Here is a 24,939-nt window from a genome sequence, read left to right on the forward strand (position 1 = left end):
TTTTATTACAGAAAAAAGGTCTAAAAGAGTAGTGCTTAATTATCTGGACTCCTCTGTGCTGGGCTGTCTTTTGATTGTATTAATGAAGCAGCTGGCCCATTGTTTCTCTTTAATTCCTCTATTGTTTTAAGAATATGTCACAGCTCTTTATTCTTTTATCAGGTGCTGTGCAGGAGGATTCACACAATAACTCATATTCCTACTGTATTTGCCAATGCACAAAGAAACCTCCAAAGCATTTTTCAAAGAAGGGGCACACATAATTTATAAGTTCTGTTCCTTGTACCACTCTACTGTCAAAAATTTCAACAGTATTGGATTTGAATGAATTATAATTTTTTTATTAAACAATGTGTCCACATATAGATATATGTACTTTGTTCATGTCAAAAACCAGAGATCTGCCCAGTAACTTGTGCTGTACTGAAATGGCATTCAATATGCTGAGTCGTCACAACCTCATGGGTGAGAAGCAGAAAGAACCCAAATATGAAGATCCCATCCTATTGTGATGTGCAAATTTTCCATAAATGCTTAACCTGTGGAACAAAGGAGGAAAGAAAATAAATTAACTCCAACCCGCATTACCATTACTAAAAAGCACAATTTTTTGCAAGTTGGAATGTTTTATTGGGAGAGGAAGGTTTAATTCAGTTGATGGTGCCTGGAAGTTGCTAAGAGCAACAGTCTGTTGTTTAAATAAATTCAGATAGTCTTTTGACCCTTCTTGCAAAAAGATGTGTGTACAGGAAATGGGCTATTATGTTGTTGCAGCAACGCAATCAAGTCCAGTAAGCTCAAATTTTACTACACAAAAGTAACACTTCGGAATTAACTGGCACTGAAAGCTCCTTTTAATAGAAAGTGCCATTGATTTCCTAAACTTCTGTGAAAGGTGCGTGGCATTTCTGGGTCAAAAAAACAAGACTCAGATAGTTTAGCAAGGAAAATCAACTGATACTAAAGACAGGGAAACTGGAATTTGCTTTTGAATATATGTTTATATGTCATTATGCTTCTCAATCTGTGGAATTCCATGTATCCAGTGGAAATGCTGGTTTGAGCTCCTTGTTCTCTTAAGGTACTTTTCCTAAAAGTAACAATATGAATCAAGAGGCTTAATGGTTTCATCAATTTTGATTCTCTTTTTCCTGGTGGAGTTAGGTGAGTCTGACCTTATATATAGTCTCTTTTCAGACTGTGATCCACAGATTCAAAATTATCATTCCTTAAGGCGGGCAAAACATAAGTGGGGAGAAAAAAAACCAAAAAAGCAGCAGCCCACCATCACCATCAAGGCTCACTGTACCAGATTCTGTGTTTTCCCTGGAAGTGGTATAGGGTTCTAGGGTTCTGAGGATGAAAACGAGTGAAAGGCCATTTAGTTAAAATTTCAGGGCAATTTCCTGGTTTCAGATAGGATAGCAGAGGTCCCTTTGTTTAAAAAATATTCCAAATGTAGAAGAAAAAAGGAAGGGCTGTTGAAATTTTTTTTTTCTATTTTAGGTGTCTGTCCTACATAAAATAAGGTTTTGAATTAGCATGCATATCTATCACCATTTTATTCCTTATTCTGTATACAGGAGATAGTGTATTACTGCATCTAAGTATGATTTAATTTGTTCAATTTACTATATATTTTTTATACTAAGTGTGATTCCATATCTTGATGAGTCCAGATGTAGTTATGCTTCTGGTTTACAGCATCCCATTGCTTGCATTTTATTATTTTTACAAAGCAAATGTCTATCAATCATAGAGATAAATTAGAAAAAACTGTGCAAACATGACACATCGCTAAGATTTTTCCAGCATGCTATGTAATTATTAACCTGATTTTTTGTCATTGAGGGAAGCCGTGAATTACAGATAGCATGGATGAAGTTAAATGCTTTTATATTAGATACATTTTCCTATACAGTTTTCTATAGGTATGGCCATACAATATAATTGAAGCTTTGTCAGCCCTGTAGCCTAGCAACAGATAATACTGTTAGGTTACTGAATTGCTCCTGGTTGACAAGTAGGGAGTATTTTTGTGTTTATCATGTTTGCTAATGATGGGATCCTTTCCAAAAGGCTTGTCTTAATCTTAATTAGAGTTTATCAGCAGAGGTCTGCATGACATTGTGCAGACACTGATTTCATAAATAATAAAAAGTGCAAGTGAAAAATTTGGCAGGAGAAGAAGATATTTAAGACCACTGATTCTTGTAAGAGCACCATGAATTTCCAAAATGTAATCAAGTTTGAACTGTGACTCTATTCTTTATTATCAAAACTTGCAGTACACTCCACTGCAGTTTTGACAGCAATTATGAGTATGATTTATAAGCTTCCTGTTAGGAACCAGATCTGTTTGTACAAGAATCTTGATCATAAACATTGCAAAGAACAGTAAGTCCACAGTTTTTCAGGGACATCAGGACCTTACTCTTTCATTTTCATATAAAGTTTTTGGTTTGGGTTGGGTTTTTTTTTGTTTGTAATTAAGGGTGTTGGTGTTTTTTTAAAGCAGCAGAAACATTTGCAGTGAAAGATGCAGACAAAGAGAACCCTGAAATAACCTTCCCATTTGGTGGATGTTCTGAAGGTACCAGATAATTGCTTCAGTGCCTGATGTCTTTTGGTAAAGAGCTCATGCCAGTGCAACTGAATGTAATTTTTTGCTCTAGTTTCCACAACATGATATTCTTTAGCTTTCCTGTCTTCTGATGATTAAACAAATGAGCACTTTTAATTCCTTGAATTCTGAACAACAAGAAGAGTTCAAATAAATACACAGTGTTTACAGACATTTTTATTATTTTCTTCTGCTTGACATGTGTGTGTTATATATCACATACATTTGTTTGATTTAACCATAGATATTAAACAATACATTACAAGCTCAAGACGCTTATCTTCAATTTCACAGAACCATAATTACCCTTTTCAAGAAAACAGCCTCCCCATGTTACAAAGCCTGTTGCTGATCTAAAACCTTCCTTTCTGCTCTGGCACAAGAGTAAAACTTTTATTACTACTTTACCAGGAAAAACCCGTAAGACCCCTTTCAGTGTACGTGGTTGTTATGGTGACGAAATAGTGTCAGAGGATGCGAGAAACTTCCCGTGCATCCTCTGCAGGGGACACGCACGTTTTTCCTTGCTATTGTCTCCGACGGGCAATATGATTTGTCCAAAGATAACAACACCAGGTGGGAATCGCCCTAAGATAAGAACACCGGGTGGGAATTGCAGGAGGAACTGTCGGGACTGCTCGCATAATGAATGCGTTCCAGAGATGGGGGAGCTGCCATGGGTGCGATTGACTTTAGTACACATCATCCTGAAAAGGGTATAAAGTGCTGCTGGAGACTGGGCCACCTGGGCAAACTGCTCTCCCAAGGTTGCAGGCAGTTCCCATGTGGGTTCCTGGCCTCCTTCCCCCGCCCCTGTCAGGAACTCCTGCAGGGTACGTCCAGCCCGAAGATAGGGAGCACTCCGTCCACAATGGGTGAGTAAAAGCCGGCCGCATACGGAGATAAAATCCTGTAGTAGCAAAAGGGGTGCTTTTTTGCTTTTGCATTCGGTAAGGCCAGAGACTGTAAACCTGTATGTTTCTAGCTGAACCTGTTTATATTATGATCCTTTAGACTTGCTTGTATTATATACTGCATTGATGATATTTAGACTATGTGTGAGCAATAAATATAATCGTTGTCATCCACATAATCGGTGTCATATTTCTTGTGTCTAAGAATCTTCTCTCTGCTATTGCAGAATGGGTGGCCAATGTATTCATCATGGACAAGAAAAGGCCCAAAATCTGTCATTGCTTTCAGACCAAATTATATAACCATGACAATTTCAGAGGCACTGTCAGTCACTCTTAAACACTGTTAAAACATCTGCTCATCCTTTCTCTTCCTCTGATGCCTGTGTCATCTTAGGACTGAGAAACCTTGCCTGATTTAGCTTTGTAGAACAATTTCATTCTTTTAAGTTATTTCTGAGAAGAGGAACAGTTGTTTAAAAAAAATTCTAGCCAGCTTAATCAGAACTTCATCTCATATAAATAATAGACCTTCACATTTCTTTATGAAATCTTCATGCCTTTGCAAATATTTCATGCAAACATCTTCCTATCTCCTTCTAATCGCCACTGGTACTTGGCTATGGCTTCTGTATTATCCCTTTGAAAGCCTGTTGTTAAGTCTGCTCTGTGCTTAATGAAAAACTGTTGAACTCCTGAGAGACTACTGTCTACATGTCAGTTGCGTCTTAGCCTGTAGAAATGTTTGTGTGAAGAATTTTTTTCCTGATTTTTAGCTGCTACCTGTAAGGAAGCCCTTATCCCTGCCAGAGGTGTCTAGACAGCGTAGTAATTCTTATGATAGTCACGACTGGAACTTCCTATTAAATTTGGAAGCCTCTGTCGGGTTCTCAGCACTTGACAGTACTTTTTCTGTCACTCTTGACTGACTTGTGCTCTTTGCTTGACTGTGCAGTAGAAGACTCATGAAGACTTCTCTTCCACAATCTTCCTGCTGTGCATGAAGGTCAGCATGTTCGCATTCACTGCATTAAGGGGAATAAAATCGTTTGCATCTTTCAAAACAGCAGCTCTTGCCTCACTCTGTGCAGGCAAGCGTGGAAGGGGACAAGTGGGGACTGCACTGTGTCCTGTCCCAATGAGTGACTGTTGCTGCAAAGGTGCTGAGCTGCCCTTCCAGTAGCTGGAAGAAGGCATCTTTTGGGAGTTCATCTGTGGATTTAACTTAACACAATATCATATTCTGATGAAAACGTGGATATGTACGTCATGATTACCTAAATGCCTCATTTTCTATAGACTGCGATGAGAGAAATCAAAATAACAATGTCCCTCTTGGATCTGAATCCTGCTGAGCTAAAGGTTTGTATTCATATGCAGGAATGGATTTAACTTCCCTAATTCTGATTTTCTTTATTAAGCCAAATTAGAAACTGTTATGCTTCCAAAGCTGTCACACATCCCACCAGGCTGTGCAGCCGTAGGTGTGACAGTTTGCAGGAGCTGGGTGGAGCAGGCAGCCGGGGTCACTGCTCCCTTCAGCTGTCCGGGTTTAATCTGCTGCTGGACATGAGTCAACGCCCTGAGGAGCTGCAACACCAGGAGCCTGACTCAGCCTTTTAGCTGATCCAGACCGAGTGCAGCTGGAGACCCAGTAATCACTTGTTTTTCCCCCCAAGGATACACACAGCATGTCAAGATGTTTGCTGGGATAGAAAAAGTCTCAGTTGGTTATTCTGCAGTGACTCATTTTTATTAAGAGATCCAGTGAATAATGAAGTCTAGAAAGAGCTCTTATTCTATACTAAAATATACTAAAACATGTTGGCTGATTATTACACCTTCTTTGTATAAATAAGATAGAAGTGCATGTTAATAATGGAAATTAGCTGTGTGATGTTTGCCACAGAAGTCCCCAATTTCAGGTTCTCAAATTGCAGTGTGTGTTCCAAGTATTTTCATCTACAAGACTAGTTAAGCACACTTTAGGAATTTAGCCTGTTTCTCTCTGGAAGAGGTTTTCTCCCAGTTTAGCTCTGAAGGCTTCTGTATATTTACTAGTTATATCAGGAAATATGTCAGATTGTGCTCTTCAAATTTTTTTTAATTCCTGCTCAGGCGTTAGGATTCTGCATTTGTAGAAATTTTTGGTACTATCTCATTTTTTGTTTTCTTATTCTCTGGAGGAAATTACTCAGATTTGCACCATTTATTGTTGTAATCTTGGAGACCAGTAAATTTTGGTGTGCTTTGGTCCCCTCACAGTAAATTGTTTGTAAACTTCGTAGCACCTTCAACTGCTGTATTACCAAAGGGTGAATACAAAGACACTTTTCTGCTTTGAAACTTCTACACCACTTTGAGGTCTCGAAGCTTAGTGTATTTTGCCACTGAAATACACTGTCACTGATGCTTTTTTGTTTGCTCATCTTTGAAAGCTAATAGACTGGTTTAATTAATTGTCCAAGATTTCTCTAAAACAATGTCCTAATTCTTCCATTTAGCTGTGGCATATCATACACTGTTGTTATCTCCTCTACCAGATTTTTGCAACAAGTTGTTTTAAAACTATAATCTCGTTGAAGGGAAAAAATGAAGTGCAGTTGAAAAGGCAGTTATGCCGAAAGATAAACACAGCAATATTACTTATCAAAACGAGTACAGTTTTTGCTTAACTAATGAATGCAACATATAGCTTTCTCTATATATACAAAACCTGAGGGGAAAAAAAAGCTTTATAACATATAAAGTATGCAACATTATTTCAGGCATAACTGTATTGGATATGTATCTAGGCCTGAGAGTGTAGATAACACAATATAAGTGCTTTGCCTGTCTAAACATGTTAAATAAATGAGCATTCACTATCTCATTCAAATACATTAGTAGATGTACTCGCATAGTTAATTTTCTTTTTAATGCATTACACGTGACATTTGCAGCACAGAGCTATAGTGTATCTTACTGTTTGATGAAAGTTCTTCCACTTCCCCTCCTTCCCCCCCCCCCCCTTTTAAACAAACCTTTATTTGAATAAGCCTTTATGAAACAGATCTTTGGCATATCTTCTTTTCAGGAAGTTCAGTCAGTGTAAGCAGAGATAAAGCAGTCATGTTACGAAGAATATTACATAAGGGAAGATTTTTTACAGAAAGAGGGTGACAAACATAAGGGAGGGGAAGAACGCCCTTAAGAGGAAATCTGATTTCTTTCTTGCAGCTGTTTGGTTTTACTGAGCTGTGATTTGCTATTCAAAATAAAACAAGCTTAGAGTTGAGAAAAAAATTTACAGGAACTTTGGTGAAAATGATAATGAGAGAAGTGCTGCATAAGTTATTTTCACCTATATCTTGATTTTCATGATGCTGGCTTTTTAGGACACAAAGTGAAAAATTAAAATAATTATTCATGCCGCAAATAGTTAGGAAAACTGTCCGCAAATTGTTTTTCTTATACATGAAAATTCCTATGTTGGTAGAAGGAAGACAGGAAAAATAAAAACTGTATGCCTCTTTACCTTATATAAACCATCGAAATTTTTAAAAAATGAGAACTGTGAAGATAGCACTCACGTTGTAAGTTCTGAAATTTGATATTGTCAATTAAATCTTTCTGCTTTTTGTTTCCTGCAGGGGGGCAGCTTTGGTGTACCACGACCAAGGCCATCTCAGAGGGCGAAGAGCTGGTTGCCTTTGTTGTGGATTTTGACTCAAGGCTGCAAGCTGCCAGTCAGATGACTCTCACAGAAGGCATGTACCCCGCCCGCCTGCTGGACTCCATACAGCTGCTCCCGCAGCAAGCTGCCATGGCATCTATTTTGCCTACAGCTATTGTGAACAGTAAGTGAGGAACTCTATTCTCTGGCGGATTTTTAAAACAACAGCACTCTAAGGCACATGTGAAAAGCTAATGCGGCGATGGTGAATTCATGACCGCAGAAACCACACCACAGCTCAAAGCCTGCTTTTGTTCCCTCCTCCTCTCAGATAAAAAGAGCAGGGAGAGGAGTCTGGCAAGAGCCTCACCCAGAGTACCTGCCCTCGTGTGGAGGTTCTGTGATCTGTTCCCAGAGGCAATAAGATTAGAAACTGTTAAAAAAGTAGATGAGATAAGTCGGGTAGCTCTCAAAGTCCAACCTCTGCTGTTCAAGTAAGCTTGTTGCTTACCACTGCAGTTTGTGGTAATAATTCATGATAGCCAGAAAAATAAAAGAAACACATCCTTTCAGTGTCTGTTTCAAAATGCAGCAGAAATCATGCCTTAGAGCAGCCCTGATTTATTGTAGCATCTCCACTCAATGTGGTTAACCAAGAATGTTTTTTACATCTTCTGGTCATCAATGGGCTCTATCATGGATAAAATGCAGCATGCATTCAAGTGCTGTCCTTAGAGAGGAGGGACATGAGTGTTCCTGTACTGGGACAATTCAGCTCAAATTAAAGTTTAACTTTTGCTTATGCAAAAGTTTACCTGCTGTTTACCTTTATACAACCCTACTTCCTCATCCTCCTTTCTAAGTACTTTTCAAATATACTGGCCATTACCATGATCCTCACCAGCCATCTCTTAGATTGCACATTCTTAGTTCTCAGCACTTTGCAAGCCTGTCCATTTAGACCCCATGCTGGAGCAGTTCCTTGTGCTTCCCATGGTTTCTAAGTGTTCTAATTAGTTCTAATGAACTACTGAACACAGTATTTCAGGTGCATATGCACATGCAAGCACATGATCTGCCACTCAGACTCATACCTAATAATACTGAACCTTGAACAGTCACAACATCTTCAAGCTCTTCACACAGGACTAGTTAAAATATCCCTGGTAACACTTTTCATTCCATATTTTCCTTTCAGTTTATTTTTCCTTTTTAATTGCTTATTTTCTGGTAAACAATTTTGATAACTACATATTTAATGTTAGCCCATTTGTAAAGATAAACCTTCAAATGCCCTTATCATCCAAGTCTTCTCTTCCAAGAATGAGTTGGAGCAGCCTCATGCCCTTTAGCTAAGCACATTCATTTCTACCCCACCAGTGGGGCAGCTGTGAGCTGGCATACCTGCTCACAGAACCAGCAATTAGGATTGCACAGGACCTTTCCAAAATAAGGTGTCAGAAGCACCTAACATGCCACTAATTGAAGTTACCACTGTTAGGGGAGGCCTGTTTATAGCCAGCAGGAAAAGGAAGGAAAGCTGAAAAGCAGAAAGGGAGCTGCTACAGTGGGTTACCTTACCTAAAGGGCACAGCTTGTTTCAGCTGAGATAATATTCTTGTGTAAATCTACGAGGCCAGCTCTGGGCTTTGGCAAAGTAGTCAGATTTCTACAATATCACATTTCTGGAAACATCTTTTCTGTTAGCACTGACTTTTGTAGAGCCCTGGAAAGCCACAGTGAACATTGCTAAGAGGGGTCTTTAGGTTTATGGTGCATCAGTTCTGGCTATACAAGTTTAGCAACAACTCAGAGTAACTTCTGTGTTCTTGACTCAAGGAAAATGCTAAAATAGCAAGTCTTACTGATCAGAACTTTCCACATCAGTCACGACTCTGCCTCTGATCATAAGGGGCTATTTTCATGTTTCATTGTAGAGTTGGTAAAATTCAGTTTCTTCATTTAAGTCTTGAACTAGAGCAACAAGCTGAATGAACCTCTAGAATTGTAGTGAGCCATCTCTTAAGCATTCCTTTTCTAGATCTGAAAAAAAAAATATTGGTTTTGTAACTTGTTTGGGGGATTTTTTAATGTTTCCTAACATTTGCTTAAAACAAAATTAGAATATCGCCTTTGACTCATTCATCTTGAGGCGGAATGTTTCATTATATGAAATCATCCATTGAAATAATTCCAATATTTTAGTTTTAAGTAATTAAAACATCAGTTTCAAGTAGCCTTTATCTGTTTCCCATTGCTTTAGAGTAGTAATAGTTTCAGATCCCATCCCCATATATTGCTCTTCCTGAAATTCCATCCTCTCACCATGCAAAATTCCTCAAATGCATTTCCTCTGCTTGGCATTTATTGGGAGTCACCTATTCACAGTGCAGCACTGCAGCTACAGACTGTCCAGGCCATCTAACCCATAGGAAATAGAGATGGCTGTAAGTCAAATCCATTAAGATAATCAGAAAGTTCAATTCTGTGCTGGAATGCCATCAAATGAATTCAAATAGGACAAGTTGCCCATATCAGAATTTCCTATTAGTACTTTTGGACTTTCTTTACTGTAGAAACACCAACAGTTCAACTTTTTTAAACCATTTGAGGCCAAAACCAAAAGTTGAATGTCACTCTTAAAGCAAGGTGGACATTTCAAATGATGCAAGCTGTGTTACTAATGTTTTAATAGTGGTGTATATTGGAATACTAGCTGCTCCATTAAGTGTTTGTGTCTGAAATCCATGCACAATTATTCAGTGGCAAAGGGAAAAATAGAAATTGGTAGTGGTATAAATACTTTTTGCAAATTCATGAGCAGAAAAATAGACATGCATTAGCATTGTAATCAGAGAAGCAAACTAAGCAATGTAAATTTTGTCTGCATTTGTAAATATTTAGAAATAAAAGCCTCATCCATGTCAATGGGTTGGAGTCTTCAACTTTGTTCACCCAAAGGAATTGAAACAGAGCAGTTGTCCTATACACATCAATATTTGAAATTAAACATAAATTGTCATTAATGGTAATGAATTACATCATCAGCTACACATGCCATGTTTTCAGAGCTGCCAGCCATTCTTCAAGACTAAGTTAATTACAGTCTCTAGCAGCCCTTCACCTTCTGAAGTCAAGGGGAGTTTTCACGTTGCTCAAGATGTGTTTTGATGTTGACTGCAATTGCCTGATCCTGAGGTCAGCTGTGACAGTCTGGAGTTACTCATAATTTTATCCTCTCTTAGTCTCAAAAACAGTTGAGTGGTGTCCACACCAGATGCAGAGAATGGTCTATGGCTATGATAATTCCTGAAATCTATGCATGAATGGGAACAGTGTTCATTGGCTTAGGCCAAAGGTATAGAAGGGACTGTTGTCATGATTTAGCAATATAGACAAGCTGCGGTGTTGAAGTGTGGATCCTGTCACAGTTTAATTTACTAGTGTAGATATGCCCCAAAAGAGCAGGGATTTCTTCTTGTTCTTACTGATAGGATGGAAGGTTCACCTTTCAGAAAGATTAAACAGATCTTTTTCTGAGATGTATACACAGCAGGTTTTGTGTCCTTTGACAGGGTATTAACACACAAATATCTGCCCACTTTGTGTAAAAATATCATATCCATTATTACTCTTCATATTAGTGAAGTGTGTAGCCTCTAATGCATGATCAAAATCCCAGCTTCTGCTGTTGGAAACACTCTATGGAACCTCTGTATGGGCTCTCCTCAGAGGGCTGCTGACAATTTGGGATAGGAGACAATGAAAAATTGCCTTATTTTTAGTAAATATCCTCTATGCATAATAAAAAGTGGAAAACCAACAATTTACTGAAAAGAAAAGGATAAATATACATAAGAAATTTCAATTTCTATACTTAATAATTAATAAGAATAGGAACCAAGGAAATAGACATGCTGCTTAAAATAATATCACATTCAATATTATAGGATCTTAAGGAAAAGTAGTCTAGTCTTGCCTCCTGGATATCAGAACAAAAGGATTTTATAGCAATAAATTCATAAGCATACTGAAAATACACATTCTTCAGAATGATCTGCAGTTAGCTCTGAAAAATTCCAAGGCCCAGAGCTGGAAGTCTTGTGCACACAGAAACAAAATTGAAAGATGTCACCTAATGAGCAGTGATGTATTGGAAATACAGCATAGTTCCTTAATTAGTATTGCATGTTCCCAACAAACATTTAATTTAATTTAATTTTTAAAAGTAATTATGTGCCAAAAGCTTCTAGCAGTTTTCTTTATGCAACTTAAAAAAAAAATCCTTTTGAAAGAAACAACTGTCTCCCATGTTAGTTTCTCATCTGCAAGTGACATTTTAATAAACCCATTTCTCTGCTTTCAATGTTTTGTTAAATAAGTATTTTTTTAATGGGGAAGGGAGGGGAATTAATCTAGCTGTGTTAATTGGTTGGGACCAAGTGAACTGTGACTAACCTGCTCCTGCTTATGCTTGCTTGTAGAGGACATATTCCCTTGCAAATCCTGTGGCATTTGGTACCGAAGTGAGCGGAACCTGCAGGCCCATCTCATGTATTACTGCAGTGGGAGGCAGAGAGAGGGGCCACAGCTGTCAGAGGAGAGTGAGGACAGTGCTCAGCAGATATCCAGTGTCTGCCCCTTCCCACAGTGCACCAAAAGCTTTTCAAACGCAAGAGCTCTGGAAATGCACCTAAATTCTCACAGTGGTAAGTATCATGTATTTTTGTGTATCATCTTCTAGATTTAGCATTTTGAAGAATTATTCACTCCAGACATTCAGGAGATCAAAGTCTCTCCAAATATATGCAAGCATTGCATGTAGATAATACCAAAATGCCAACAGTTTCTGATCTGTGTTCCACACCAAGTACCTCTCCCAAGTAACCAGTGTCATTTGTCTCATCTACTAATCCTCATTTATTGTTGTCTCTCTCTTAATGTGTGTATGCACACATACAGGCAGCATTTCTTTACTGGGGAAGGTATGATCAGGAGTCCAGACACAATCAATTACTGCAGGATTCCAGCTACCAAACATACACATAACCAGAGAACATGTCCTTCTGAAGTAATATCTTCCTCCTTAGCCCTGGAGGAGGCTTCATAGGCAGAAGGCTCGAAGGATCATGTCCTTTTACCAGGACACTTGTTTCATAAAAAACTTATTGTTTGATAGAAATATTCTTTTCCCTTCTTATAAAATGGAGATAGTGTTTTAGAATCACAAAAACAAAGAATCATACGTTTGTCTAGGTTGGAAAAGATCTTTGAGATCATCAAGTCCACTAAACCATGTCCCACCTCCCATGGTGTAGATGACCAATTTTGAATTGAATTAGGGATGGAAACACAAGTTAAGAGTTTGCAGGACATTTTGCATTGGAGTTTTCAGTGACAGAGAACACCCACATACAAGAAAGACTGCAGGGTCAGTGTGTTGTGTGTTTGATGTCTGCTGTACAGAGCTGCTTCTGGAAAGAAGCAAGAGCTCTACAGTGTTTCTGATCCTGCTGTTAAATGAATGGAGTCTAAAGGACATTAATAGGTGCTTTAGTCACAGAAGAAAGCCTTATTTGGCTGCAGTGTAAAACCTCCTGTGGCATGCATAGTCTACTCTGTGGATTTGGTGAAGTGAAAAATGTTCCTCTGATACCTGGGTACCTATTGCAATTCTAAAAGGTAACATACTGCCTTGGAGGAGTTTGGTACCTCCCAGAAAAGGACTAGAAGAGTGCTGAATGGAAACTTCTTTATATAGACACCACAGAAAACCTTTAGTCATTCATCATCAATGCCCCCCTGTTATTCAAGAGGAGGCAGCAGGGAGATGCTGAGCTGCTTGCGTGTTTATAAATCTATGGGCCCAGATGGGATCCATCCCAGGGTGATGAGGGAGCTGGCAGAGGAGCTTGTGAAGCCACTGTCCATCATTTACCAACAGTCCTGGCTCACTGGTGAGGATCCAGATGACTGGAAGCTGGCCAATGTGACACCCATTCCCAAAAAGTGTGGCAAGGAGGATCCTGGTAATTATAGGCCAGTTAGCCTGATCTCAGTACCTGGTAAGATAATGGAGCAGTTCATACTGAGTGCTATCACACGGCTCTTACAGGATGGCCAGATGGGGTATCAGACCCAGCCAGCATGGCTTTAGGAGGGGTAGGTCATGTCTGACCAACCTGGTCTCCTTTTATGACTGAGTGACCCTCCTGGTGGATGCAGGAAAGGCTCTGCATGTTGTCTGTTTGGACTTCAGCAAGGCCTTTGACACTGTCTCCCACAGCACACTCCTGGGAAAGCTGCAGCCCATGGCTTGGACAGGAGCACTCCTTGCTGGGTTAGGAACTGGCTGGATGGCCAGCCCAGAGAGTGGTGGTGAATGGGGCTGCATCCAGCCAGGACCAGTCACCAGTGGTGTCCTCAGGGGTCTGTGCTGGGGCCAGTTCTGTTCAATATTTTTATTGGTGACATGGATGAGGGCATTGAGTCTTCCATTAGTAAATTTGCAGATGACACTAAGCTGGGAGCATGTGTCGATCTGTTGGAAGGTAGGAGGGCTCTGCAGAGAGACCTGGAATGGTTGGATGGATGGGCAGAGTCCAATAGGATGAAGTTTAATAAGTCCAATTCCTGCATTGTGGCCACAATAACCCCCTGCAGTGTTACAGGCTGGGGATGGTGAGGCTGGACAGTGCCCAGGCACAAAGGGACCTGTGGGTGCTGGCTGACAGCTGACTGAACGTGAGCCAGCAGTGTGCCCTGGTGGCCAAGAAGGCCATTGGCATCCTGGCCTGTATCAGGAATAGTGTGGCCAGCAGGAGCAGGGAGGTCATCCTTTCATCCTTCCCCTGTACTCAGCACTGGTGAGGTCACACCTTGAGTGCTGTGTCCAGTTCTGGGCCCTCAGTTTGGGAAGGACATTGAGACACTTGAGAGCATCCAGAGGAGGCAACAAGGCTGGAGAGGGGCTGGGAACACAAACCCTGTGAGGAACCACTGAGGGAGCTGGGGCTGTTTAGCCAGGAGAAAAGGAGACTCAGGGGTGACCTTATCACTCTCTACAACTTCCTGAAAGGTGGTTTTGGTCAAGTGGGGGTTGGTCTCTTTGTCCAGGCAGAAACTGACAGAACCAGAGGACACGGTCTTAAGCTGTGCCAAGGTAAATATAGGTTGGATATTAGGAAAAAGTTTCTTATGGAAAGAGTGATAAAGTACTGACTTTGTCTGCCTGGGGAAATGGTGGAGTCCCCATCTCTGGATGTGTTTGAAAAACAGACTGGATGTTGGACTGGGTGCCATGGTTTAATTGAGGTATGTGTGCTGGGATGGACTTGACGAACTTGAAGATCTCTTCCAACCTAGGGATTCTGTGGGATTCTGTGTGATTCTGTGTGATTTAGAGGTCAGATCTTTCTGTGCTTCAAGAAAGGCTATTGCAGTTTTCTGTTTGTTGCCTAGCAAATATTTCACTGTTTAGTAAGCCAGCAGAACCATAGGTTACAACAGTTTCAATAAGATCAGGTACATGCAGCCCAGTGTGTCTTACAGCCTGGTAATTGTAACCAGATACTTTGGGGGGATTACAGATGAATTTCTCCCCATGCAGGAGAAAACTGAAATATTAGCCATTGTGCAAAAGATTTGCTTCAACTATTTACATTTATTGACATACCACTGGCTTAGGTGTTGAGGGTTTTGAGCCGTGAACTGAGTGACCATGTAATCTAGAGATCTATGTTCCTTGAAAAACATAGATCTGAGATTGTGGTGAATTTCCAGTATGACTCTTTAGTTATTTCCTAGAAGAGAGGCTAAACCTCAGGCCTTTCCCTTTCTTTTTAGTGACAAACCAGTCTATTCAATCATTCTTGCTCTCTTTCCTATCCTGACAGTCTTTCTATACAGAGGGCTGTACCTCATGTTACCTACCTTCTGCAGTAGGAATGAAACATTCCCTTTCCAAATGTCTTGTAATCTCTGGAAGTCCTTTGTTTGCTCCAACTGCTATTGCTGTTCCCACTGGAGGCTCTAGCAGACCTACAGCACTGGAATGCAGAACCCTGACTGGAATGCAAAGTCCCATAGAGACTGCTGTCACTGTACCACACGATGGGGCAGCGTGTGAAGCACCATCTCATGTCAGTGGAGCAGCTAAAGCCTCATGTGGCCTCCTGGGGAATGAGTGCCTGATGGGAAACAAAGCACTGACTGAAGTGCTGTGTGTGTCCTTGTTTCCCTTCTGGTCTCTGAGGTCAAGAGCAGGTCAAATGTCAGATGTCACTCACATCTTGGGGGGTCACTGATGCTAGGGAAGAAGTGAGGACTTCCAGGTACAACAATGTGGCTACCCACAGAGTGAGATACAATATTCTTACAGTTTTGTGTTGTCCAACTACTACACACCTACTTCACCTGACTGAGGTGTGGTATATGTGCCTATGTGTAGGCAGAACAAATACTCATTTTAAATTCTGAATATCATCCCTATCAATATTTTTTTCAGTTTCTATTGTCTAAAATGTAACTAGAATCTGTGTTGTTGCAGTAGAGAAATCTGGTCTTATCTCTTTTTAAAGCATATTCAATATCAAAATGCCATGAAACACGGAGTTTTTTGTTTAATCGGTGATTGTAAGATGTCTTTGAATGTTCTGTTCTTGATAAAGTGGTGGTGATTTCATGAGGAAAAGGTGTCCTATTATAGCAGTAAGTGCCAATGGCCATTATATGTGAAAGATAAAATGTCAGTGAAGCCAAGTCTTACTGCTCCTCCTTCCTTCACAAGGAACACAGTCATCAGTCCTTTCTGATGAGGAGAGATCTGTAACCTCTTCCCACACTACAGCCAACCCATGCAAGCAAAGAGATGAGCATCAGTAATACTCAAAAAGCTGCTTCTGCTTTGTCTGTGGCTTTCAGGCACACTGAGGGCTTTACCTCAAGCTACATCATAACCTTGAACCACTTGACCTTGGTGTGCATTCTGTGCATTCAGAATTTCCAGTGATTGTGTAGGGGGAACATAATGTGTCCCTTTGGTTGTAACTGTAATTTTTGAGACCCTTCATTTAGAATAAGTCCAGTATATTTTTATCCTTTCCCTTCTTCTTTCTCTCCCTGTAGCTCTGATGAATGTATGCAAATACTAGGGCTCTCCAAAGCAGAGCAAAACATATTCCTTATGTCTGAGAATAACCTAGCAGTTCGAGGAAAAACCAATTCAAGTATTTTCAGGGTGACTAATACCATCTCATTAGAAGGAAATTAGTCATTCTCACTGCATTTGTACCTTCTGTGCAGCTGATTTCCCAGTATTCTTCATGAGGGGCAAAATGGTCACTTTATTTTGTTCTTTGCTTGTCTTTTCTGTAGGAGTGAAAATGGAAGAATTTCTCCCACCCGGTGCTAGTCTGAAATGCACAGTTTGTACTTACACTGCAGATTCAGTGATTAACTTTCATCAGCACCTGTTCTCGCATCTTACTCAAGCTGCCTTTAGATGCAATCACTGCCATTTTGGCTTCCAAACTCAGAGGGAGCTACTGCAGCACCAAGAGTTACATGTCTCTGGCAACAAAATACAGAGAGAAAGTGACATTGAACACTCTCCAAGTGGAAATGAAGAAGGTTTGCAGCCAGCAACGGACCTGTTGAGCAGAAATGATGTTCCCCAGAGCCAAAAGACCATGCAGACTAAAGATGCAAGTTCTGATACAGAGCTTGATAAATGTGAAAAAAAGGCTCCACTTTTCCTTCCAAACCAGAGGCCAGAAGCCCAGCCTGCCACAAATAAGCAGAGTTTTTCATATACCAAAATAAAATCTGAACCATCCAGTCCGAGACTTGCTTCATCACCAGTTCAGCCTAATATTGGCCCTTCTTTCCCAATGGGACCTTTTCTTTCCCAGTTTGCTTTTCCCCAAGACATCACTGTGGTTCCTCAGGCTTCAGAGATATTAGCCAAAATGTCAGAACTGGTCCATCGGAGGCTGAGGCATGGAAGTAGCAATTATCCACCTGTAATTTACAGTCCTTTGATGCCTAAAGGGGCTACATGTTTTGAATGCAACATAACATTCAATAATTTGGACAACTATTTGGTACACAAAAAGCATTACTGCAGCAGCCGATGGCAGCAGATGGCAAAGTCACCAGATTTTTCCAGTGTTCCAGAAAAAATGCCCGAAGCTGTAAGTCCCGGTAATGGTCAGAGCTCTATAAACATCCTGAATCCAGCTCCTCACACATCAGATCCAGAAAATCAACTTCTGCAGACATCTTGCTTAAACTCTTCCAATGTTTTAGATTTGATTGGGCCAAACAATAAAAGTCATGAAAAAGACTTTACTGCCCAGCCTAAGAAGTTGTCAACTGCAAGCAACGGTGATGAGAAGATCAATGGAAAACCTTCTGATGTGAAGAATCCCAGTGCTCCCTTAGTAGAGGGGGAGAGTGACCCTAACAAGACCACGTGTGAAGCTTGCAACATTACTTTCAGCAGACATGAGACCTACATGGTCCACAAGCAGTACTACTGTGCCACTCGCCACGATCCCCCGCTGAAGAGGTCTGCTTCCAACAAAGTGCCTGCCATGCAGAGAACGATGCGTACTCGGAAGCGAAGGAAGATGTATGAGATGTGCTTACCAGAGCAAGAGCAAAGGCCACCACTAGTTCAACAGCGATTTCTAGAAGTTGCTAATCTTGGCAATCCTTGTACATCTACTCAAGAGTCAACAGAGGGTCTTGGGGAATGTTACCACCCAAGATGTGATATCTTTCCAGGAATAGTCTCGAAGCATCTGGAAACATCGCTGTCTATTAACAAGTGTGTTCCAGTTTCAAAGTGTGATACTGCCCACTCCACTGTGTCTTGCTTGGAGATGGATGTGCCAATAGATCTCAGTAAAAAATGCTTACCCCCGTCGGAGAGGACGTCCACTTCTCCCAAAAGGCTGCTGGACTACCATGAGTGCACCGTATGCAAGATCAGTTTTAACAAGGTAGAGAACTACCTGGCTCACAAGCAAAATTTTTGTCCTGTCACTGCTCATCAGCGTGGTGACCTGGGACAACTCGACAGTAAGGTGTTTCAAAACCCAGAAAGTGAAAGAAACAGCCCTGATGTCAGTTATGAGAGAAGCATAATCAAATGTGAAAAAAATGGAAACTCAAAACAGTCCTCTCCTAATGGAAACTTATTTTCCACACACTTAGCAACACTTCAAGGACTGAAAGTCTTTAGTGAGGCGGCCCAGCTTATTGCTACAAAAGAAGAAAACAAACATTTGTTTCTTCCACAATGCCTTTACCCTGGAGCAATAAAGAAAGCTAAAGGAGCAGATCAGCTTTCTCCATATTATGGAATAAAGCCAAGTGATTACATTTCTGGTTCTCTCGTCATTCATAATACTGATTTAGATCAAAGCACAAATACAGAAAGTGAATCTCCTAAAGGCCAGGCGCCTTCAAATGGATGTGCTGTGCAGAAGAAAGAATCTCTTCCACTACTGCCGAAAAACCGAGGCATGGTAATAGTTAATGGGGGACTAAAACAGGAGGAAAGACCTGCTGCTAACCCACAGCAAGAGAACATTTCCCAGAATCCTCCACATGAAGATGGGCACAAGTCTCCTTCTTGGATCTCTGAGAATCCCTTAGCTACAAATGAAAACGTCTCTCCAGCAATTCCTACAGCAGAGGAACAGTTGTCTAGTATAGCGAAAGGTGTGAATGGCTCTACCCAGGCTCCAACCAGTGGAAAGTATTGCCGACTGTGTGACATCCAGTTCAACAATCTCTCAAACTTTATAACTCACAAGAAGTTTTATTGCTCTTCACATGCAGCAGAACATGTCAAATGAAACAATCTGTCACCTTTGGTACATGTGTTTAGCATATTGTTCCATGCAGTTTAAAAAAAGCTGTTTGAATTACATCTGGACAATCAGGAGATTTCACTATTGCGGAGTTGAAGACTTAAAGGTGTAATTTCATTACAGTCCATTAGTAAAGTGTAATATTGGTGCCATTTTCAAAAATATTAATTTATTTTACCAGCAGTATTCATAGCTGTAGTTATGTTATTTTTTATTTAAAAACTTTATATTAAAGTCATTTGTAATGTTATTGTATAGTTATTGTGTAGCACATATGGTTTGCACTGTATAGTAGATTTTAAAGAAAATAGTCGCAAACAATACAGAAAAGCATTTTAGAAATAGCTTCAAAAGCACTTGTGTATCCTGATTTTTTTTCTTATATGCTGTTGCAGATATATGTATATGCTAAAATATAACTTGCAAAGAAGTTTTAACTATGCTGTAAAGTTCGCCTTAAAATTTCAATTTTTTTGAACAATTGGGCTCAGTTTGCACTTTATATTTTAGCACATACAGTACCTTAGTCATTAGGCTTTGCATTTGTATGTAGCAGTATGTTTCTGTCCACTTTCTTAATCTGAAACGTACGTTAAATGAAGATGGCATTTTCTTTCTTGTATAGTACTTGTATTTTCTTTCGCTGATGCATCTCTGTCTCAATTTTTAAACCTTTGCTGTTAAATGCAATACTTTATAAAGAATGAACAAAATTACTGGAAGCAGTATTGTAAGAAATGAGGTCATATCAATCAGTTTTATCTTTTGAAAGGCACAGTCTAAAACAAAACCCTAAACTCAATGCTGCAATTATGAATCTAATTCATATATAAGATATATTTAAATATAAGAGTAGCAATACTGCAACTGGTGATCACAAAGATAATGTTCTACTTCTGATAGAAATACTTTCTCAACAAATGTTGTTACTATGCATGTATATGGATGGAATAAAATTCCAGATAATTGGAGAAGTTTGGCTGCAATTTCTTTAATTTTTTTTAAGTTTTGTTTTTCAAGGTTGATTTAGAGTTCACAAGCTGTGAAAAGGCTCTTAGGAACAAGATAACATTGCCCTCTCTTCAGTGGAAGCAAAGTATTCAAAGAGACAATGAGTACAAAGGATGCCTTCACTTCCAGGGAGTCCCTGCTGACTCGTCACTCGTGCAATTGGGTCTAAGACTGCCCAGTGAACTAAAAGTTAAAAGTGAGGGTCTGAAACCAGGAAGGCTGTTTTCTTTACTGGTGCCAAGAAACATATACTTCCCTGACAGTATCTCCATATGTCAGATTCAGTGGAACAATCTCCTTCCTAGTACCTCTGGTATGATTCTTCATGTGTTCAGTGTTCTTAGATGAAAAACAAGATGATTCATTTAAGAGAACAGTGATTTGCTCCCTTAATTCAGTATAGAAATATTAATCAATAATTTATGTTATATTAAAATCTGAACTAATGCACAATTAGTTCAGATTTTAATTCACTTGCATTCACTTGCAAATTTTTGGTCTCCTTTACACCATTTTCATAAAAATAATTAGGATTATAAAATGACCTATTGATGCACTTTTATCCTACAAATTTTAAAGAAAAACCATAATCCTAATAGTTACATAAACTGTTGCAATTTAGTTCTTATATCAGCCAAAGAAAAACTCAGAACAAGCTACATAAAGGGATGATATTTCAGCACAACAACCAGTTATAGTCTAGCATAAGAGCATACAATGCAACTGGCTTTCAGCAACTCCATTTCTGTGTAGTTTTTAACTGAAACTGTCCTTTTTTTTTCCTGTTATTTATAAGTGTAGCTACATGTAACCCAGTAGCAAAAATAATAAACACTTCAAAACTATAGTTAGCAATTCTGTTGGTTAGCCGGGCTTTAAATACAGGTCAAGAGTGCTTAAAATTGTACTAATTCTCACTTGCACAAAGATAGCAGATGTGTACATTCATTTCAGTAGGCCCAAAGTTGATCCTCTAGCAAATACTTCAGATAATAACACTTGTGAAGGAAAAATAGCATTACAATCACAGGGACAATAAAATGAACAAAATGTTCCTGATTATCAATTAAGCGTTCATTAGAAAATTGACCAGGATATCTAAGACTTCACAATATTTGAAACAGATAGTACCTTTTAGCCTTTTTGGTGGCAAACCATTATTTTGAAGATCATTCATCATGCAATAATGGGTTAAAGAACTAGGTTTAATCCAGATGTAATCCAGATTACATCTGGATTAAAATAACCTGATTCTGAAAGATCCACATGCATAGATGAAAACTTTTTAGGTGAAGCTGGTAAGAAGGCCATGGGTTGTGTAATTTACAATTGCAGAGCTATAGGGGTGTGTTTAGACAGTGAGAAAGTAAAGGAAAATATCAATGTTAAAGCAAACACCTAGTTGAGAAGTTGTGCTGAAAGAGGAAAGCCTTATCACAAACAATTTCTGATCCAGAAATGCTGAGGGTTCCTGATATATTCCAGAGGTAAATTAAAGCCTGCCATGCTGCATTATATTCTTCCCACTGGCTAGTCCAATTTCTTTCACACAACAGAATAATTCTGCTAGCGTTTTCTCTTTATAAATCACCTATTTGGTCGACTGCTTCCATTTTTACAAGTTCAAAATAAGCACAACCTGTTCATTTGTGGGTGCAGAGTTACTCAATTGTAAACACTTTTTATATATTTTAGTCATTTCACAGGAACAACTGGCAACTCTGACATGTGCTAAGCCCCTAAGTTATACCATCACACTCTATAAAAGTAAAATTGTACACAAGCTAGGTGGGTAGCAGATACTATTTTAAATTTTTTGTAAATTTTTTTTTAAAACAGAAAGCACTTTATAAAAAGCTGCTCACATAGCTGGGTTCAGGAACTGGGTTTTCCCATAACTTTATAGACTGTTTTCAATTGTTTCACTTTTTTATTGCACTCATTTTTTAAATTTGCTCATGTGAAATAAGAACATAAACACTTTGACCAGCCAGAAATCTCTCTCCTGTCTCTTAAACCAGTTTGCACAATACTGGCCTAATCCCAGCTTGAGGCTTAAAGCACATCTACATTTAAGTCATAATTATTGTTTACCAAAATAAACTCCTTAAGTCTGTTTTCTGACTGTGGGGTTATTTGTGCTCTCTTCAGGTTATATCTACACTTTTTTCCAAGTTGATCAACTGCCTATTGCTAAAAGATTCTCTTCCCATGCTCTTATTTTAGATTTTTGTAAGGTTATTAATTTTTTTATCAAATCACCTATGCAAAAGGACTCCATCCTTAGTCTTTGACACCTGGAATTCAGCAGGAAACAGACCACCTCAGTTAAATGGTTGGGATCCCTTAATCCCTGTCAGCTGGTGTCAGTAAATAAATCTTTGGGGTATGGGGTGAACAGCTCAGCAAAAGGCATTCAAATATTTCCTGGGTTTATGTTACAAAAAAATAAAATTGCTCCACATGAAGACTTACTATTTAGAAGAGCTGGTTCCTGCCTAAATCCCTGTGTACTGATTGCCTGGCAGGTTTCATGTTCAACTTTTGGGGTTTTGAGGAAGATTTCCTTATTCAAAAAAACATCCCATCCATAGGCAATACTCAGAACTAATTTAGCCACATCCCTGTCTGCTTAATTTATTTTTTTTTATTGCATAATTCAGACTCTGAAAGGTCGTTGTGAGATCTCATTCATATCACATTCATACCACAATCAGTTTTCACAGAACAATGGTGATTTTTTTCTTTGCAGAAGAGAAACAGTAAAGCATATTGCTACCAGCTGATGTCTGCTTGTCTTGAAGTAATTGCAATAACATTAGGATTCTGGTAACATCTTCTCATTATTGCAAATAATCATAAAACTACATCATAGATATTACTGTGATCCACACTCCTAAATTTCTCAGTCTCTCATTTCCACTAGATAACTATTGACTGTGTTCATTGTCCACACTGTCTGCAGGAATGAAGAAGTCATATCCTACACATAATAGAGAGTATGAATAAGGTGATTTGTCCCTTGTACAATAAACACTGTGCCACTGGCCAATTGAGATGGAAAAAAAATAAAAAACAAAAACCCCAATGTAGAAATTTAAAAATTAAATCAATTCCAGCACCACTATCAAGATGACATGTAGGGTGGCTAATTCACTCCACTGAATGTACATACATAAGCTATGAGCCAGAAGCCCCTCTAAAACAGTGGAACTGAGATGGTACTGGAGCAGCCTGGAAAACCTGACTTAAAGAAAATTCCATGGTGAGTATAATGGGTAAAGGGTGGTGTGGGATAAACTTATTGAGGGGCAAAGAAGATAAGGAAAAAAGGAAGCAGCTCTTTGTTAATCCCAAAAGTGTAGTATGGGTGCACTGATGGCTACAGAAGGCAGCAGTTACAAGGCACCAGCACTTTTAAAATGCTTCATGTCCCTGGAGGCCTTTTGAGAGATGCTAAAATACTGATGAGACAAAATCCTCGGAAGTTTGCTCCCAAATTCTAAATATTGCCAATGCAAAGTTCTGGCTTCTGTAGTCACCTTTACCTCAAGGCTGACAATGGGGAAGAGAACCACAAGTCACAAGTCTTTTGACCTTCCAGGTCACCTTCACAGTTGGTGTGTTGTGCTGCCATGACCTGTGCAGGACAGACATCCACAGAGCAGATGTGTGTGACCCTATTGTAAACTAGAGTCAAGTCAAATACCCAGGCTTCAGATGTGTTAGCCTGGGAGCCCGCCTGGTCCCTCCACTGAGGCCTTCCACAGAGGTCACCAACAGTTCTTCAAATCCAGACCACGCAGAGCCACTGCAAAATGAACCAAAACAGTGGTGGCACTTACGTATGGAGTGAGACAGAGCATGGGGAAGGGAGGTGGGCAGGAAATCTGCAGTCACACAATTAAAGCTTCTGCATAATACAGTGGCATGAGATGGATGAATTGTGACTGCAAGGGTGAGACAAGGCTTTCATGCTGGGGTGAACAGAAAATGGTGATTCTGACAATTTCAGCTTTCAAATACACGGAGTTTTTTACTATAAACACACACACATGTATCAAACATGCACAGAGAGATGAGAATGTCCAAAACAGGGAGACAACCTAAACTAGATTAAGAGATTAGATCAAGCACTTCTATAAGGTGATTAGAAAAATCCTTTGTTGCAGAAGCAATAGTCAGAAGCTTTAGTCTTCATTGCATAAGGAAACTGGCACCTTTTGGTGCATGGAGGGTGATGATATGCTCCTTCATATCCAAATTTAAATGTCCTGGCAAAATTGCTCTTTCACCTTTCTGCTCTCAGATGCTTTGCCCAGGCTCCAACCTCTCAGCTGCTTTGTGCAGGTCCCAAGCCAAGGAATGTGTTCCTACCTACCAACCCAATGGCCTTCACACTCATTTTTTTCCACCTGACAACTTAGTTGGTTTTATAAATGTCCTGTTTTGTTTTCTACTGTGGGAGTTTTTTTAACTCTTTCCCCACCTTGAATGATTCACGGTGGAGGCCGGGTGAAGGATTCACCTAAGCTGGTGTTTTGGGGAATGTGGTAATCTCCATCATTGGAGACGTGGAGTCACTTGAGAACTCCTCTATGTGCTCTCAGCTGTTCTCATCTCCAGCTGAGACCCCTTGTTAGGACTTTTATACCCCTCACCACATCTTAAAACTCACTCCTCTCTACCCAGAGAGTCACTCAGTTGTTTGCTTTGACTTAGAATTTATTCCCTGTAGGAAATCTCCATGGAAGAATGATAATTTTAATACTCACTGTTGATATAATAACCTAATATTCATGCCTAAAATGGAGGCTGTGCTCCTCAGTTGTTGAGGTCTAGTCATTACTTAGG

The 24,939-nt window shown here is 39.6% G+C and overlaps 1 protein-coding gene across 1 annotated transcript in view; it reads left to right on the plus strand.

Moving 5' to 3' along the window:
- ZFPM2 (zinc finger protein, FOG family member 2) overlaps positions 1-20,030 on the plus strand; it is a 306,016-nt gene extending 285,986 nt beyond the window's left edge. The window contains exons 6-8 of the mRNA XM_018912975.3: positions 7,170-7,376; positions 11,677-11,901; positions 16,568-20,030. Of these exons, the coding sequence (XP_018768520.2) occupies positions 7,170-7,376; positions 11,677-11,901; positions 16,568-19,059 (2,924 nt within the window). The 3' untranslated portion in view covers positions 19,060-20,030. The remainder of the gene's footprint in view (positions 1-7,169; positions 7,377-11,676; positions 11,902-16,567) is intronic.
- The last annotated feature ends 4,909 nt before the right edge of the window (positions 20,031-24,939 follow it).

This window comes from Serinus canaria, chromosome 2 (genome assembly GCF_022539315.1).
Source record: "Serinus canaria isolate serCan28SL12 chromosome 2, serCan2020, whole genome shotgun sequence".
In the NCBI taxonomy this organism is placed as follows: Eukaryota; Metazoa; Chordata; class Aves; order Passeriformes; family Fringillidae; genus Serinus; species Serinus canaria.